The 13,366-nt window shown below is 38.3% G+C and overlaps 1 protein-coding gene across 1 annotated transcript; it reads left to right on the top strand.

The window, feature by feature from the left end:
• Positions 1-2,769: 2,769 nt before the first annotated feature.
• LOC128512397 (adapter molecule crk-like) lies at positions 2,770-12,261 on the top strand. Its single transcript, XM_053485655.1, has 4 exons — positions 2,770-2,852; positions 2,965-3,297; positions 6,032-6,609; positions 7,379-12,261. Exons 2-4 carry the CDS (start codon positions 3,078-3,080, stop codon positions 7,511-7,513), a joined length of 933 nt encoding a protein of 310 aa, XP_053341630.1. The 5' UTR covers positions 2,770-2,852; positions 2,965-3,077; the 3' UTR covers positions 7,514-12,261.
• The last annotated feature ends 1,105 nt before the right edge of the window (positions 12,262-13,366 follow it).

Here is a 13,366-nt window from a genome sequence, read left to right as displayed (position 1 = left end):
AACGGAGGTCCTACAAAAATGTGAATAAGTACAGCGCTCACCACTGGCCCCCACAGTCCCTAGTCAGACTACAGAGGTTTCTAGGATGGATGACTTTCAAATGCAAACCACTGGTAACACTTAATAGCCCAAAGACCAGATTAGTTTTGCAAAAGAATATTTAAAAAGGTTTCCTTGCCTGCTCAGTGCTGCTACAAGATGATTTTTACCAGAATGATTAAAGGTGTGAATATGGAGAAGGAAAGGAGGGGCTCATGACCAAAAGAATACCAGATCATCTGTTTAACCTTGTTCAAGCTGTGTGTTATGGCGAGGACATGTAAATTAGATTAGATTAGATTAGATTAGATTAGATTTATCTTTATTGTCATTGTGCAAACTACATGTTCAGAACTAATGAAATGCAGTAACCACTTAAAAACAAACTTTGAAACACTATACTAACAGATTTGACCATTCGACTGAATCTAAACAAAACATTTAGCTCTACACATTTTAGAATTCATCCACCAGTGACCCAGGTCCATTGGGTATATATGTATGTACTGTATGTATGCCTGCCAATGGATCTGGGTCACTGGTGCATGAAGTCTAAATTGTATTGAGCAAAACGTTTTTCCATATGGTGTTTTACAGTGCAGATGGATAATAACTCAAATTATTCTGATTAAGTTTTTCAAGGGAAAGAAATAGAATGTTCTTAAGAACCCGGTTGAGGAAGTCACCTGACCACGACCCAACTGGGCATGATTTTCACTTACTGAAGATTACTGAAGGAGTTACTTAATTCCGAGCCAGACTCAATTCCCGTCTCTGTGTGCATGGAGTTTGCATGTTCTCCCTTCGCTTGGTGGGTTTCCTCCGGATATTAAAATTTTTTCCCACCAACCCAAAAACCCGAGCATTGATTTCACTTCAGACTTCCTTCTAATATAAATGCCTAACCTCAATACTGCTTTTGTTACTGAATGAGCACAATCCCCATGGTCATGCTCAAAAACTCTAGTGTAAAGCCATCCCAAAACTCTGACATTAATAAGAGAAATAGAAAATACATTTTGGTCATATAAACTCAAAATGTACAGCAAGTACAGTAGTGTGTTGGTTAACATTATAACCATTGTATTAGACTGCCACCTTTTGACCTGATGCTAGAACAGCAGGGTTTTTTTCTTTTCTCCAGCCAGAGCTTAATTCCAGATAAATTCCCTTATGAATCATGGGAGAGATTTGTTATCCAAACATATTATTCAAATTGAGTCACATTATTTGATGAAGCCATTTCAGGATTTTAGTTCTAAACTGCAATACCAGTAGTGTTAGAAGTAAGTGAGCTTTAAAGCTTAACTTAGGCATAAATAAAACAACACAAAGGCGATTCAGGATGACTTAGAAACAATTATTAAGTGTTTTTTGAAGATTGACAACATTATTGAATGTGTTTTCTCATTGAAAGTGCTTCCGTGACAGGGTTCGAATGAGAGTTTTGGCAGGCAGCTGTTCTCTCCTCATTACTGCATATTATACTGACCTACTTTCAACTGAAAGTTAGCATAATTAATGATCGTTAGCACACCTGTGATGCAGAATATTAGATATAGTTAAATCTCCGAGTGCTGTTACCATCTATTATCACCACTCGAATGCCACTTATCTAATCAATTTGGTATTTTCATCTGTCCATGTGCCATCCGGCACATCAGGCGATTGATACTCCCCACCCTGGAGATATATCCATCATGTCAAAGGCAGTTACCTAAGGGTTGGGTTGACGGCTCGATGCCAGATTGGTATTCACACACTATGGGCATTTCTTTGAACTGTGGAAGGAAACTGGGAATACTTAGAAGAAAGCCACCAAGCAAGGGGAAAACATGCAAACTCCATTCACACAGACTCCATTTCACCAATCCAGGTGAAAGGCAACAGTACTAACCACTAAGCCACTGTGCAGCCATATCTAATCAGATTACTTGGTCCAAAGTTACTGGTGTATTATGTAGAGTAACAAAGTTTATTTATGAGCTCGTTTAGTTTTATCATCAGTTAAGCAACCATGTACTGTTCATAAAAACACAATTATTACTCATTTTTAAACCACTGATTAAAACATCTATTGAACTAACTATAATACTGTAGCAATGTCCGGGTTTGATTCCCACCTCTAGTCTGTTTTCGTGGAGTTCACATGTTCTCCCTCTGCTACGGGTTTCCTTTAACAGTCCAAAGACATGCAGATTAGGGTAATCTAAGATGTTTAGGGTAATCTAAGATCATCTAATTGTCCTCCCTAGTTGGACCACAGAAGTTTCTAGATGAATGGATAGCTGGAACTATATTATAACTAGCTTATAACAACTAATAATGTGTGGTTGAAAGTCATTTCATTTCAATCATCGTAATAGCATTATTCATTCACTTATCGTTTAACCCGCTTCATTCTGTATACTGTACTAGGTTGCCTGGGACCTGGAGCCCATCCCAGGAGACATAGGGCACGAGGTCGGGCACACCCTGAATGGGGTGCCAATACATTGAAGGGCAGTTGTGGGAACACCAATAAGCCTAATCTGCTTGTCTTTGGGCTGTGGGAGTCAAAGATATATCCATCCATTAGATATATAATCAAAGTTATATTTATTGATTTGATATGAGATTGATGTGAAAGTGGACGACGCTTTCGACCTTAGGCACATGGCTGGTATTTGTAACCGGGTTCTTAGTTTCATACCGGGGCCTACGTCACATCCTGTCTGTGAGGTCTAACCTTCTCTCAACGTCCGCCATTTCAGTTTGAGACCTGGATGGGTTAACCGAAAGAGTTTATATTTTAACAAAGAAAAAGTTTGCAAGTTAGTTATTGCTCCTTTTTAAAAGAAAAAGCACTGTTTTAGTTAGCGTGTGTAAGAGTGGCGTGAGAAGTAAAGCGTAAAAACAAAATGCTGTTTTGTGTTTTTCGAGCAGGAGCTTTCTGTGGGAGCCGAAGTTTTTGTATGAGTTGACTGGAGTAAGGAGGAGGAGGAGGAGGAGAAGCAGCGAGGCCTGAAAGAAACCCTTGAGCAGGACTGAATTTAGCCATGGCTGGGCATTTTGACGCCGAGGACCGTGATAGCTGGTACTGGGGACCCATGAACCGTAAGGACGCCGTGTCGCTGCTGCAGGGCCAGAGGCACGGAATGTTCCTGGTCAGGGACTCGACTACCAGCAAGGGGGACTATGTGCTCTCTGTGTCGGAGAACTCCAAAGTTTCGCATTATATCATCAACAGCGCCAGCAACAACAGACAGTCCGGAACTGGTAAGATATAGACTCAGCTTTTATTACTGGAAAAATTCTCAAAAACGGTTTAACGAACTTTTATGGGCTCTCGCGCCAGTTTGCTAGCTAGCAAGTGGACTGGGAAGTGAATCCCGAAAAAGAAAGCGACTTGATTCCAAGCTTTGGGAATCGCGAGTCGACTCTTTTGTGTCCGAGAAACGCCTCGCTTAATACAACTCCCATTAAACGTAGGAAATTAAAAATGAAGTTTGTAAGGTTTATTTAAAGTAGTAAAATTTAATAATGTTTAAATGTAATAAAGTTTAATAAGTTTATTTGACCTTCGAGTAAGATTGCTCAGGTATCAACATAACGGTATCGTTTTAGTTCATTAATTGAAATAAAAACAATTACATTTGCATGTAATAACATTTATTTATATATATATATATATATATATATATATATATATATATAATAACACCACCTGGAAGTTATATATTTACCAGAAAAACTATTTTATACATATTGCCTTTTATTAAAGTGTTTGTTTTGTGACTCTTGAATTGATTCATGAAATCGGCTCATTTAACTCGGATCACTGAATTGATTTATCCATCCAGCTCCTTAAACAGAACGCGGAGTTATTTCCGCAATTTGAGAACGACCCCTCTTATTTTTTTCTCTACTTATAGTGTGTATTAAAAACCACAGAAGTACAGAAATCATTCGTTTTGTTGATCTTCTATTAGAGGGTTTGTTATGAGCCCCTTAAATTGATCTATGGAATCGACTTCAATTGACTCTGCTTACTGAATCAACTCCATCCATCCAGCCGGTTCATTGAATCAAATACGGAGTCGACACCTCAATTTAAAAATGACTCCTTGTTCTTTCTGGCACAACTTTTCTGAGACTTCATCTGATATATTGATATTGTTTATTTAAAAAAGCTAGCTTATGAGCTAGCCATTAATTTAAAATAAATAAATAAAATTAATCTGTTAGTTTGTCCAGTTGAATCTGGTCAATCCAGGATCATTCAGAGAGTCATTTAAAAGTATTAAAATTCTTCATCACTGAGGAAAGGAAATTAGCAGCACTGGGTTATTAAGCAAGCCTGTCATTCCTGGTCATTCTTTTTTTCATACACAGTGTGTATACATGCATTTGTGCCTGCCTTGATTTTTCTATACGTAAAGCGTTTGTATGTATTTGTGTTTTTGGCTTAGCTCCTCGAACTCCACAGACGGGTGTGGCGGATTCGTTTATACAAGCCATTTTTATTAAAACTCACTCTTGTACCATCAGCAAATTTCCAAACCACAGAAAAAGGAGTGTGCCACATCATTTAAAGTGTCTCTAACTAGTTCAGACTCACGCATTTCTTTTTTGTATTTTTTTAAGTAATGACTCACTGTCAGTATACATATGAGATACATAGCAGGAAGTCTTAGTCATCTTGGTCTGGCGTTAAGTTGAAACTCGCCGATTTTATCGTGGATGGGCGGAGAAGTGGAATTTCCAGGAGGAAGTGTGAGGTGTGAGAGCTTTGCCAAGGATGAATGGTTGGAGTGTCACTGTCAGGGTGTCATCGTGACTCTTAAGCACAGTGTAAATGACGTATGTGTGTCGGGGAGGGGGGGGGTGGATCTGTTTGCTGTGCTAATACGCAATCGGATGTGCTTCGTATTAAAAGAGAAAAGATTCTGATGTTTAAAAATACACAAGCTGTTACATGCTTTATCTTTTGCAAATCAGCAAGCTAAACAAGCGTGATATGTTTTTGAGCTTTAGACTGCTCGGATGTGTCTTGTGCATGTGCAGTGATTTAGTGCTTTCACAAAGATTTCATTTCATTTTTTTTTTTTTTTCTCTATATCACTAATGTCGAGTCTGATAAAAGCGTAATGTGACTGTGTGCGAATGCTCCTGACATTTACTTTTTCTTTTAATACAGCCGGAAGTTCAGGTTTTTGTAGTTTTATGTTGGTTAATTCAAAGTTAGGCATCAAAGTTAGTTACTAAATGAACACCTTTTTTCATTTCATTTTTTCATAGGAAGGGCGAAGGCTATCACGTGTTTCCTCTGAGACACATAACGCCAGTCTACCACATCTCCACTGCCTTTGCATAATAATATGCACAGGAGCTTTTACCTATTTTTTTATTTATTTATTGTTTTTTTTGTTTTGTTTATAGGATTGTTTTTACCTTATTTTTTTATTTTCTACATGAAACTATCTGTGGACTGCTGGATCTTGTGAATTTCCCCATGGGAATGAATTAACTATCTATCTATCCATCCATCCTAACTGCTTGCTCACACACTGTTCAAATCGGCGGGACAAAAACGCTTTCTGCCACTTCTGCTTGCGTGAGCTCACAGACGGCCATGATTGGCAAGCGTCACAATGGATGTGAATTTGTGATTGTTTTATAGAACACGTGACCCTAATTTCAGTCTGCTGGAAAGGGTGGTCTTGAGACACGTCATCATCAGTGCCCGCAGTCTCCTCCACAATCTTCCTGTACGTGTAGCACGTGCCAATCTCGGCCTGTAACCTACACAGCCATAGCTGATACAGTAGGAAGGCACACAAGAGCTTTGCTCTTGCCACTTTTTCCCCAAATATCAATGATATTAGGCATAGCGTGACTGTTAACTCCTTCATTCTTACCTTTACTTTTTAATTAACAAAACTGCCTCTAGTTTTGTTAATTTAATCTAGTTCATAATTTGGGTCCTAACAATCTATCTCTCCCCAACCAGGTCCGGCTCCATCTCGATTCCGTATTGGCGATCAGGAATTCGACACGCTCCCAGGCCTGCTGGAGTTCTACAAGATCCACTATCTGGATACCACAACGCTTATCGAACCCGTCGCGGCACGTTCAAAGCACGCCAGCTTGATTGGACAAGCGCCTGCGGGTGTCCCAGCGAGGCAAGACGAGTCTGAGTTCGTCCGAGCGCTCTTTGACTTCCCAGGCAGCGACGAAGAGGACCTGCCTTTCCGCAAAGGGGACGTCCTGCGAGTGCTCGAGAAGACCGAGGAGCAGTGGTGGAGCGCTCAGAACGCTGATGGACGCAAAGGCTTGATCCCAGTGCCATATGTAGAAACCTACAGACCTGCTTCGCCAGTCTCTTTAGGCGGAGGTCCCGCAGGGCAGGCGCCGTCTGCCCTCGGAGTGGTCTCTGATGACAACGGAGCTCCGCTTCCTGGAAAGCTGGACTACGCCCAGCCTGTGGTCAACACACCGCTCCCCAACCTTCAGAACGGGCCTGTGTACGCCAAGGCCATCCAGAAGAGGGTGCCCAATGCGTATGACAAGACTGCACTTGCACTCGAGGTATGTACTCTCTCCTCAACTTTATCCTAGAATACCAGTGGAGCTTTTCCATTAATAATAATTTTTTTATTTAATACTTATTTACTCATAAATCATAATCAACTTGGATAAGGACTGATTTATTTTTTAATTGTTTGTACAAGCACTCATGCATGGGTTTTAATATTCATAAAAATCTGGTTATTTCTGAAAAAAGGTTCATGTCTAACTCGTTGCTTGTGTTTTCTGGCTAATTAACTAATATAAACAAATGTATAACTCTGTTTCTCTTCAGTCACGCATACATTTTTATTGAAACTCTCTGTGGGGAGGAAAGTTGAAAACCTCCACTGACTGGATTCAGATTGTCTCTAAAAAGGCGTTACTGCATTTTTATCTGCAGGTTATACTGTTATTTATACTAGTCACATATAATCCTGTCATCATGTTATTTTATAGGATTAATTATTTTATATATAAAATTAAGCCAGCGAATAGACTTAAAGAAAAATGAGACTTGTTTAATCAAGATGAAACGTTAGTGTGTAAAAGCAGAGCAAGCTGCCCTGTGCAGATGGTAGCTAAAAGTGTTGGTGCAGATGGCAGAATAGTCACGATCCTGTGCAAGTTTTTATATGTACTTGGATTTAAAATAGAGAATACAGTAAGAGACCAATCTGGTGTGTTTCACCCTACAACAAGTCTCATACTGCGTATTCAGTCTGTACTGCTTGGCATGCTTGTTGCATTCAGTCTCCATCATGCAGCTGTGAATTTTGTGTGTCTGTAGGTGGGCGACTTGGTGACGGTAACAAAGATCAACGTGAACGGCCAGTGGGAAGGCGAATGCAAGGGCAAGAAAGGCCACTTCCCCTTCACACATGTCCGCCTGCTCGACCAGCAACAGCCTGAGGAAGAGAGCTGAGAAACATACAAATACACACACACACAGGCATATGTCCCTGCAGTTTTAAACACTTATCCTTTTTTTTTGTGTGTGTGCCCACTCCAAAATTGTTAAATCTTTGCTAAATCTAAAATCCAGACCTAGCCACATCAGAACTGGACGATCCCCGCCATGCAAACACTCGGATATCAAGTTTCACTTAAGACACAATAATTAACCAAGGGTGTAGAGTGTGTACACACATCTGTGCTACAGAGCACCATTTAATGACACTCACAGGTTTAGGCACAGATTAGTCACAACTGTGACTGGTGAATGAATGCATACGCAGTAGGAACATTTGGACAAAGAGATCATCTGCCACAAGCCTGCTGAAAGAGAGCGAGAGTCTTTCACATGTTAAAAGTGAAGACTGGATTTGCAAGTCCCTCATCTAAAGCAATGTCCTGATGTGGTACTAACACTATCAGTCACCCTGTATACTGACATATGGAAACTATGATTATGAGGAACAATGTGCTATTACTTGAGATATTTGTTTTTTTTTATTTTAATGACCTACTTTTTACATTAGTCTTTTATTAGCTTTGTCATTCCTGACTTGATGCATTTCCACAGGATTTTTTCAGGAATATTTGTTTGCCAATAGGACCTTTTGAAAAAGGAATTCCTCAGGAGATGTTGGGATTTCACATTCCAAGGTTTCTGTGATTCATTTGCAGGAATGCGAGAACTCATGATATTATCAAGAGTTAAGGAAAAGGCTTACTTTCCTTTTTTTTTTTTTTATTGTCCACATCCATCTCTGTTTGATATTTCTGCCTTTTTCTAATTAATATTAGTGGAAGAAAGTTTAGAGACGATGCAAAACCGTGTATACACCTCCATTAAGCAGTTTAATTGTAACTTAAACTACACCCTTTACTCCCGAAAAACTGACCCCACAGAAACACTAACCACACAAACAGAAACTGACCACACTCTTCCACATACACCTTATCTCTGACCACTCCCACATAATCTCTAATAGGAACTCTGAATCTCCCATGAAGCTCCAATCACGGCCATTTACTCCCACGAAACTGCTGACCACGCCCGTTTACTCCCACTGCAATGCTGGCCACTTCTATTTTCTCCCACAGAAACGCTGACCACACCCGTGTACTCCCACGGAAACACTGACCACGCCCGTGTACTTCCACGGAAACACTGACCACGCCCGTGTACTCCCACGGAAACGCTGACTACACCCGTGTACTCTCACAGAAACTATAATACAAAGTTGCAAATTTCACGTTTCTCTTAATTAGCTAATGATTAACCATTAACATTTCTAATATATACTTTGGCTTCGTCTACCTACTGACGACACCTACTTCCACTGTGTCTGCCCGCTATCACAGAAACTGACAACGCCCACTTTCTACCTCAGAAAATGGCCACATGCACCCAGTCCTACAAGAACTTACTCCTTCTTGCATTTCTCAGGGAAACTGCATCCCTCTGCTCCAATAAAAAGTTTGCCTATTATCTTAAACAAAAACCGACCACACCCACTCTCTCTCTTTTGAAACTTGCTTTTCCGCTCAATTTAATTTCCTTGTCATTCCCCCCTTAAAATAAGTTTTGTTATTCCTCTAGGACTCTAGTTTTACAATTCCACACATCACCAGCATTCTTTCTTTTTTTTTGGTTGGGTAGATGTTTATGCTACCACTGTGAGCAGTAACATTTATTCTGCTTTATTAGGGACCGTTCTGTGGGATACAGCGGATCTGTGCATATAAAGAAAGGCAGTACAGATAGACACAGACAGGTGGAGAATGTGGGGTGTCACTGCTGTCTTGCTCATGCTCTTTTTGCTGAGTAAGTGACACAGAAAGACCAGCGCACAGTCATGAACATTTCATCGGTGCTGGTTTGAACAGGTCCTTTTCCTTTGCTTTGAATTACAGTGTAATCTATAATTATGGGATTTCCATTAGTTAAGGGTGGGTTTTAATATTAATATACAAATTTGGTTATAGGGTAAGAATTTAAGAACTGAAATCAGGATGTATTGTATCAGATTAAATGCTGAACTGAAATTAAAGCTAAAGCTCACACTGAAAGTATTATGCTTAATAGTGTCATTTGAACATTTTTTGACGATGAAATATGGGTAAACAAGCAGTTGAATACATGACCCTCTTTTCCTTCACTAAACACAGAAGCATACACTGATTAGGCATAATGTTAGAATGCAAAACAGTAAGCTCAGTATTGTGTTGGCTCCTTATTTGCCCCCGTGCCAGCTCTGGCCTCTCAGGGCACGAGTCCGCATGACGTCACTAGACCTCTGGCGGTGTGCTGTGGTGTCTGGCACCAGGATGTTGGCAGTGGATCCTTTGAGCGCTGTGAGCCAAGGGGTGTGGCCTCCGCTGATCGGACTTGAGCAGTCGGAGTTTCGAGGCTAGGTCGGCTTGCTGGACATCATGTGTAGCAGACTGTGATGCACAGGGTGTTCTGATGTCTTTATATCAAGACCAGCATTGACTTTCAGTCATTTTTGCTGCATTTGTTTTCTGTGAGAAACGAGATGGGATCAGGCCATGATTCTTTTACCTGTTTACTCGCATATAATTAATAATCGATGCTAAAGTTTTAATGTTATGTGGAGGTAATGCTATGGCTGATCTGTGTACTGTTTCCACAGTATAATTTTATACTTTCATTTTTTTTTTTTTTTTTTTTAAATGGTGTGATTTTTTTTTTTTCTTATTACTTCTTACGTGGTACATTTCCACAGAAAGAGGCAATTTGAGCATTTTTATTAACCATTTTTTGACAAAAATTAACAATTGGATGCCAGTTTATGACGTAAAATGTTGACATTCCCTGGCACATGATGTAATCTCTAGTCAGTTAGTTGATTTAATGACTGGATGAGGATTTAATCTTAGTGGTTTGCAAGTGCTCTAGTATTCTCACACAGCAGCGTATATATGACTTGGTTATTTCTGTCCAGTATTGTGTGCTATTCTCGTTCAGAACGTTACAGAGGTTTAACACATACCAGACGGCGCCCCATGACAGCTTTGCAGCTGCGAGGTTGCATATGTCAAATACGGATATGACTAATGCATGTCAAGAGAGACCTCACAGTGTTGTCTTTAACACTGACTCACGGACTTTCCCATGGTACATTCTATTTGGGTTTACTCAAGCAAGGTCCTGTTTAGTCCTGGATGGCTGTAGATTGACCTAGAAACCACTGTGGTTTTAATGTTAGTTTTTATTATAACTCAAGCGGGATAGGTCTCTGCTGGAAACACAAAATTGATTTAAGAAAAACAAAACAAAACGCCAAAAATGTCAGGTAAAGCCAAAGTTATCAAGATCTTACTTTTAAAACACATACATTTACCGACTACCTGAATGTGGGAAGAAATAGGTAGTTTTTTAGTCATAGAAACAACTGAAAATAACCATAAAAACACAGTCATATGTAACAGTTTCATTGCATCTATTTTTTTTTTTTCCTGTGTTTTTCCTCCTTTTTTTTGCTTGGTCATGTTGATGCATTTGGTTAAAATGAAATAAAAAAATAATAATTTCAACATACTACATAGATTGTGCTAAATATAAAGGATACATCACTCTATATTGCACAATCCTGACCCCAGTATATTTATTACAATATTGTAATGCACAAAAAGGGTTTTAAGGATCATGCAAAGCTAACCAGACTGTGCTAATCGTTTCCTGTTGTAATAATATATTGACATCATGATGTTGTTACTCTCTATATCACGTGCAGTCATGAGAGGAAGTGGGTGACAGGGGTGTTGATAAACAATACTGAACCTAGGCTTTGGATGACGACATGGTATTGATGTTACAATTTATTAACATCATTCTATGCTAATCTGGAAATATGGAAATTATCAGATGTCAGCGCTCCTGTAACTCTGTAGTTACTCGCTGTACCAAGTTTTTGATTCGACTTTATTGTAGGTGTTGTTGGTTCATTATCCTGTCTTACATGCATTCATTTTTGTACATTTTGTAATTTTTTTATTTTTGTAAATATTTTAAAAATGTACGAACTCTGCTTTTTCATGACATGTTTGCAGAGTATATTGTGTTTTATGCCTTGCTTAAAAAATTGTGATGCATAGTGTTATTTGTGAAAAAGTATTACGGTACAAAATATCTCCATCTGTTCCTAATAAGGTTAATCACTCACTTTTTTATACCCCTTATTGAGATTACAGTGTTTAAGCCTTTTCTTATTATTATTATATGTTTTACTTTTTTTCCCTGGTGCATTTCCATGTTTTAACATTTTTTTTTCTTAAAGAGGAAGCATAACGATGCTTTTCCCCTGATTATCACAAGGTTAATCAGCATTTCACACTCTATACTAGTTTTTCCGTTATTTTATTTACACACTGTCTGTTGGCAGAATCTAATTCTTTCTCTATAGATACTAAACTGAGAAAATCTCATGCTTTAAAAAAAAGACATCTTTCTGAAACCACTCTATTTATGTTTATAAATGCTCTGAGATATTCGTCTACACAAATGTGTATTTGTATGCTTTGGACTGAGAGTTGTTTTTACGCGTATGTAGTAAATGTTAAAGACTTTCTAGAGGAACAGGATGTTGTAGATAAAAAGTCGTTCATCAGCCACGCAAAAAGGTCGCTTCTAGGTTTTCTGCGTTTGTCCAAAACATCCAGTTTTTCAACTTTTACTACACTTTTAATAAATAGTTAAATACACTGCATTGTTTTTATTTACTGCATATACAGTATACACCCATTTTCCCTTTATAAATGACACAGGATTTTTTTGTTTATTTTCAGTATTCATCAACTTTCAGCCTATTTACATGTGCTTCATGTGTATCTGGCACATTTTACTAAATACTAATCAAGTGGTTAAAGACAAAAAGGTAAAAAAAATCTTAAAAATGCAACTTTCTGGTGCGATCCATAATTTTAATTTTGTTTACAATTTTTTTTTTTAAGCAATATTTTAAACCTAAAGCATACTGTTATTCCTTCAGTGTGATTAAAAGCATTTCATTCAGGAGGTTTTTTTGTTATTTAGACAAGTTCATTATATAAACTTTGTTCACCACATTGACTTGTGGTACTAAGCACCTTACCTCCTTAAACCACCCCATCTTGTTGTTGTTTATATATATATATATATATATATATATATATATATATATAATTTTATACATTAAATGCTTTGCTTCCATTTTTACTGCATGGAAGAAGAGTGGAAATTGTTTATATTGATTTAAGAAAGTGCCATTGTATTAAAGCTATCGAAGTCTAGGTTTTCATATTATGGGCCATGTAATGTGTTATTATACTGAATAAATAAAATAAATAAAAAAAACATTCTCAAAGTTTTTTCGATAACAGTGTGTTGTCCATGTAATTTAAAATTTGTAAACTTGTATGAAATGCTAAAGATCAGAATTAATTTTATTTTCCAGTTATAAAGCAGCACATGCTAGTTGGCCAGAAGGTGATTAATACTGCTGATTTTTTAGCTCTAAACTGTAATTCATGCACTGTTTCTAAAATATTTCTATAGTAAGAACTCATTCACATAAATTTAGTATGATGTTGTATAAAATCCAGGTTTACAGCCTGGTCCTGAAGGACCTCTTGCCCTGAACTTTTAATGCTTTCCTGCTCTACCACACCCACTTCAGTTTGGGAAAATGCGGTTAATTAGTTGATTAGTTAAATCGGGTGTGCTGAGAAAATGTTAAAATGTACAGGGACTTCAGAAATCTCCAGAAATAAAGGTGAGGACTATAAAGGTTTAACACACAATGGTACCTCGGCATGCAAATTTAATTAG

Source organism: Clarias gariepinus, chromosome 24 (assembly GCF_024256425.1).
Source record: "Clarias gariepinus isolate MV-2021 ecotype Netherlands chromosome 24, CGAR_prim_01v2, whole genome shotgun sequence".
In the NCBI taxonomy this organism is placed as follows: Eukaryota; Metazoa; Chordata; class Actinopteri; order Siluriformes; family Clariidae; genus Clarias; species Clarias gariepinus.
This window is presented reverse-complemented; position numbering and strand designations above follow the sequence as displayed.

What these genes read in the sequence shown, in the direction of transcription:
- LOC128512397 (XM_053485655.1), top strand. Translation starts at nt 3,078, where the DNA reads ATGGCTGGGCATTTTGACGCCGAGGACCGTGATAGCTGGTACTGGGGA. An exon ending in CAACAGACAGTCCGGAACTG is followed by an intron (nt 3,298 to 6,031) that starts GTAAGATATAGA and finishes CTCCCCAACCAG; the next exon opens with GTCCGGCTCCATCTCGATTC. An exon ending in AGACTGCACTTGCACTCGAG is followed by an intron (nt 6,610 to 7,378) that starts GTATGTACTCTC and finishes GTGTGTCTGTAG; the next exon opens with GTGGGCGACTTGGTGACGGT.